Source organism: Electrona antarctica, assembly GCF_951216825.1.
Source record: "Electrona antarctica genome assembly, chromosome: 1".
Classification (NCBI taxonomy): Eukaryota; Metazoa; Chordata; class Actinopteri; order Myctophiformes; family Myctophidae; genus Electrona; species Electrona antarctica.
In genome coordinates this window covers 4861655-4867690 of record NC_136806.1, presented here as the reverse complement: position 1 = coordinate 4867690, position 6036 = coordinate 4861655, and the positions used below count along the sequence as shown (strand labels likewise).

Sequence of the window (6036 nt, the reverse complement as noted above, 5' to 3'; positions counted from 1 at the left end):
AACTGAACTACACTGGGAGACTAAAATCACACCAATAATTTGAAACTCAAACATTTCAAACTAATACATGAGGGAAGTGTCTGTATAGAGGTCAAATTCCCGAGGGCTTTTGGGTGCATGAAGCGCATGTCAAATGGAATAGCAGAGAGGCATAAAAGGTAAAGCCATCCTCAATGATACGGGGCGAGATAAGAATATTCAGATTTTTTTTCCTTTTTTTAATTTGTCAGTTCGCCTTTCGGCTATATATTCGACATTTTGTAGTACCCTAAAGTTATATGTTAGAAATGTTGAGTAGGAGGAGCAGGAGTCTGACCTAAACACAGAGTCAGCGCTCAGTTTTGTACGTGTAGTTTATCTGGAACAGAAAACTGCTGGTCTGCAACTCTCCAAGGACACCTCTCAGTTCTTTAAAATCAACTCTCCAAGGACACCGCTCAGTTCTTTAAAATCAACTCTCCAAGGACACCTCTCAGTTCTTTAAAATCAACTCTCCAAGGACACCTCTCAGTTCTTTAAAATCAACTCTCCAAGGACATCTCTCAGTTCTTTAAAATCAACTCTCCAAGGACACCTCTCAGTTCTTTAAAATCAACTCTCCAAGGACACCGCTCAGTTCTTTAAAATCAACTCTCCAAGGACACCGCTCAGTTCTTTAAAATCAACTCTCCAAGGACACCTCTCAGTTCTTTAAAATCAACTCTCCAAGGACATCTCTCAGTTCTTTAAAATCAACTCTCCAAGGACACCGCTCAGTTCTTTAAAATCAACTCTCCAAGGACACCTCTCAGTTCTTTAAAATCAACTCTCCAAGGACATCTCTCAGTTCTTTAAAATCAACTCTCCAAGGACATCTCTCAGTTCTTTAAAATCAACTCTCCAAGGACATCTCTCAGTTCTTTAAAATCAACTCTCCAAGGACATCTCTCAGTTCTTTCAAATCAACTCTCCAAGGACACCTCTCAGTTCTTTAAAATCAACTCTCCAAGGACACCGCTCAGTTCTTTAAAATCAACTCTCCAAGGACACCTCTCAGTTCTTTAAAATCAACTCTCCAAGGACATCTCTCAGTTCTTTAAAATCAACTCTCCAAGGACACCGCTCAGTTCTTTAAAATCAACTCTCCAAGGACACCTCTCAGTTCTTTAAAATCAACTCTCCAAGGACATCTCTCAGTTCTTTAAAATCAACTCTCCAAGGACATCTCTCAGTTCTTTAAAATCAACTCTCCAAGGACATCTCTCAGTTCTTTAAAATCAACTCTCCAAGGACACCTCTCAGTTCTTTAAAATCAAACTCTCCAAGGACACCTCAGTTCTTTAAAATCAACTCTCCAAGGACACCTCTCAGTTCTTTAAAATCAAACTCTCCAAGGACACCTCTCAGTTCTTCAAAATCAAACTCTCCAAGGACACCTCTCAGTTCTTTAAAATCAACTCTCCAAGGACACCTCAGTTCTTTAAAATCAACTCTCCAAGGACACCTCTCAGTTCTTTAACTCTCCAAGGACACCTCTCAGTTCTTTAACTCTCCAAGGACACCTCTCAGTTCTTTAAAATCAACTCTCCAAGGACACCTCTCAGTTCTTTAAAATCAACTCTCCAAGGACACCTCTCAGTTCTTTAAAATCAACTCTCCAAGGACACCTCTCAGTTCTTTAAAATCAACTCTCCAAGGACACCTCTCAGTTCTTTAAAATCAACTCTCCAAGGACACCTCTCAGTTCTTTCAAATCAACTCTCCAAGGACACCTCTCAGTTCTTTAAAATCAACTCTCCAAGGACACCTCTCAGTTCTTTCAAATCAACTCTCCAAGGACACCTCTCAGTTCTTTAAAATCAACTCTCCAAGGACACCTCTCAGTTCTTTAAAATCAAAGCAAAAAAGAAAAAAATAGTATTTCTGTTTTGAAGCAACATAAAAACCAACTGAGGTTTTCATGTTTATTAAACCTTTGCATAGATACAGTAGCTTGTTTGACTGCACTATCATCAGTGTTTTTATAAATTCATATTTTCTTCTTGTTTCACACTATGTTCTATCACTGTTAACAGTTCTACTGCCGCTAATTGTTTGATCTAGTGTTGCGCCGCTGCATAATACGACATTCCCGCTATTTGTTTAATGCGTTTAATTCTCTGTTTTAAAATAATTAAAAATAAACAGCGCATTTATCCGGGACCTGATGACGAGGCCGTCGCGTTATGATGACGAAACCGGAAATCAAGTCATCATCTGGGCTGCAAGGGCTTCTGGGAAATTGAGCCCAATGCAAGTGGACGGGGGGTTGGACTACAACTTGCTCTGCACTTTGGTTTCGTTTCGCATTGTCATGGCCGCTGGTGCATCTGATCATAACAAGACGATCGACCATTCTTTACCGGACTTTCGTGGTTGAAAGCTGCAAATACTTCAGCGTATGCTCCAAAGGTAATAAAACAATGTCTTATACTTCAGCGTATGCTCCAAAGGTAATAAAACAATGTCGGCAGCGTTGAATTAGCTTTAGGCGGACCAAAATAAACACACTTTTTACAAAATATCGTTGTTAATACTTCTTTCTGTGCTATTTCTGTTAGCCAGTTAGTAAAAGACTAGTATTATCTTCCAAAACGAAGACTAGTATTATCTTCCAAAACGATTGTGTACAAAAAGGCGGATTTTAGCGGAATTTGCATACTTTAGTAGGGAAGCCGTATGTCTAGTTAGCATTGGTTAACCAAATGGTTATAACATTAGACATAGTGACATGTTTAAGCATTTATTTCATATTTATATGTCGATATCAGCTCTGACATTTATTTCAGACCTGCTCTAACATGACATGAATAATAATATAGCTTCAGATTATTTTAGACAGAAAAATAAAAAAGGACAAAAAATTGTTTTTCAGCTGTCCTCAACAATTGCCACCCCCGCGATGGCAGTCCCTATATCGCGTGTGGTCACATTTGATTAAAAGGCGGGTTCAGCGGGGTATGGCGTCAAACTGTTAATATGCATTTCAGATTTCTTAACAACTTAAGCAAGTAAACTTGACTTTTTTTTGTCCCTCTACACCAAGCCTCTTCACTGAAAATAGCCGATCTACAAGCTCACAACACGCTCTTAATCCAGAACACTTTCAGAAAGCAGGGTAAACACAAGGTAAATGCCTCAGTAAAAAGTGCCTCAGTAATCTAAGGATCATATAGGTATAAACCAAGAACCTACCAACAGTCTGAACATTATTATAATATCAAAAAATAAATAACGTGCACATTGAAACTACACAAACTATAGGTAAACAAATGAACAACAAATGAACCTGAATGAATCTAAATTACGTTTTAACCTTTGTATGAGACTGCAAGGTCGTCGAGGCTAGAGAAAGTGCTACGGCAACTTCTATAATCTATACAGGCTATATTTTGTTCATTTCATCATTGAACAAAGATCTCTATAGTGTTTGAGTGGTGAAACCACTCCAAGGAACAGCAATGTCCGTGTTAACCTATGTGACTATGAGTAGCAGTAGGGGCAAAAGTGGCGCTGTTGTGCCAGAAACAGAGAGAGAGAGATAGTGCTGCACTGTTGCCTGTTAATGAGAGACAGAGAGAGAGAGAGAGAGGGGGGGGGGGGCAGGGGGAGAGGGGAGCTGCACCACTCAGTTCACACGGGTGTGATTTCCACTGTATACCTGTCTCGGGGCAGGCTGACGCGGGGCTGTTTGGGACAGCGTTTGCTCAGGGTGAAGAGCTTCCGGATGATCTTCTGGGCCTTCCCCAGGACCACCGCCGTGCTGGACTCCAGCTGGGCGTGGCGCTTCTGGACGGACAGGTCGCCCGACCACGACTTTGCGATCGTGGACACGTTCAAGAAGCGGTCCGTGGGCAAACGCCTCAGGAAGGCCTTGAATTCTTCTAGAGAGAGAGAGGAGGGGGTGGGGGGGGGGGGGGGTGTGTATGGGTGGTAGAACAGGTGGTGAGGCGGAGGTGTGAAATGAAACGGCAGGGTGCAGTGGAGAGAGGGTGAAGAGAGAGGAGAGAGAAACAAGATAAGTGGAATTAGTGCGGATACTAACTAGAGGTAGTTGGGGTTAAAAAGGAGATTATTTTAAACACCTCATTATGTGTGAGAACACCTGTTCATTTCAATGTCGTCATATTCCTGGTGATGTTCAAAGGACGACCGAGAACGTTCCTGGTATCACGTGGTTTCAGAGGTAAAGTATACCTGTGATATTTTAATGAGTTGTCGTTTCCAAAGTGAACACCTGCACCTTAATGTGCGATTATGCTCATCACGCACCCCGCCATTAAAAGCACACGGAAGTTACAATTACTGCTTGGCAATATTGTCATTTTGCAAACACACTCCTTATGGGAAGAGTGATGGCATTCCTTCATGTGCAGATGGTAAGATTACATGTTATTTATTTAGTCATTTAGTTGAGACTAAATGTAATGAGAATGGGATACTTGTGGATAGGCTTGTGTGCATTAGTTGCAAAACAAACAAGCAGTAAGTAGTCCATGTGCTCCAAAAGGAAAGGCTCTCATTACATCACCTTCTCCTTCTTATCTTTTCAAGAGCGAAGCATATGAACTGAGCACTAGTTTAGTTGGCAGTTGGTTTGATGTTGATGTCGAAGTGTCCTTGGGCAAGACACTGAACCCTACATTGCCTCCAGTGAGTTGGTCGGTGTGAGCTCGCCACCATTTGTGTGTGAATGTGGGAAGTGAGGACGCCGGCGTCGACTGTTCGCCGCTTCACCTCCCAATGTATGAATGAATGAACCTTCACCTCCCAATGTATGAATGAATGAACCTTCACCTCCCAATGTATGAATGAATGAACCTTCACCTCCCAATGTATGAATGAATGAACCTTCACCTCCCAATGTATGAATGAATGAACCATTGTAAAGCGCTTTGAGTAAAGGCACGTAGTGCATAGAAAAGCGCTATAAAAATGCAATTCATTATTTAAAAAAAAAAAAAATGTCGCGAGACATGGCCAAAGCATTTCCGGGGGTCCCCAGCCAATAACGTTGAGAACCCCAGGTATAGGTATTTAGATCAGGGGTGCCCAAAAGGTAGATTGCGATCTACCAGTAGATCACAAAGGCTGTGTGCACTGTGCAGGTAGATCACATGACCACCACCCCACAAGGGGTCTAGGTAGATCACATGACCAACACCCCACAAGGGGTCTAGGTAGATCACATGACCAACACAACACCCCACAAGGGGTGCAGGTAGATCACATGACCAACACAACACCCCACAAGGGGTGCAGGTAGATCACATGACCAACACCCCACAAGGGGTGCAGGTAGATCACATGACCAACACCCCACAAGGGGTCTAGGTAGATCACATGACCAACACAACACCCCACAAGGGGTGCAGGTAGATCACATGACCAACACAACACCCCACAAGGGGTGCAGGTAGATCACATGACCACCACCCCACAAGGGGTGCAGGTAGATCACATGACCACCACCCCACAAGGGGTGCATGTAGATCACATGACCACCACCCCACAAGGGGTGCAGGTAGATCACATGACCAACACCCCACAAGGGGTGCAGGTAGATCACATGACCACCACCCCACAAGGGGTGCAGGTAGATCACATGACCAACACCCCACAAGGGGTGCAGGTAGATCACATGACCACCACCCCACAAGGGGTGCAGGTAGATCACATGACCACCACCCCACAAGGGGTGCAGGTAGATCACATGACCAACACCCCACAAGGGGTGCAGGTAGATCACATGACCACCACCCCACAAGGGGTGCAGGTAGATCACATGACCACCACCCCACAAGGGGTGCATGTAGATCACATGACCAACACCCCACACGGGGTGCAGGTAGATCACATGACCAACACCCCACAAGGGGTGGTGGTAGATCACATGACCAACACCCCACAAGGGGTGCATGTAGATCACATGACCACCACCCCACAAGGGGGAGCAGGTAGATCACATGACCACCACCCCACAAGGGGGAGCAGGTAGATCACATGACCACCACCCCA

At 43.8% G+C, this 6036-nt stretch overlaps 1 protein-coding gene across 1 annotated transcript in view; it reads right to left on the bottom strand.

Moving 5' to 3' along the window:
• Positions 1 to 3651: 3651 nt before the first annotated feature.
• brinp2 (bone morphogenetic protein/retinoic acid inducible neural-specific 2) overlaps positions 3652 to 6036 on the bottom strand; it is a gene marked incomplete at its 3' end in the record, with an annotated part of 362351 nt that continues 359966 nt past the window's right edge. The window contains exon 7 of the mRNA XM_079507203.1: positions 3652 to 3902. Within this exon, the coding sequence (XP_079363329.1) occupies positions 3652 to 3902 (251 nt within the window). The remainder of the gene's footprint in view (positions 3903 to 6036) is intronic.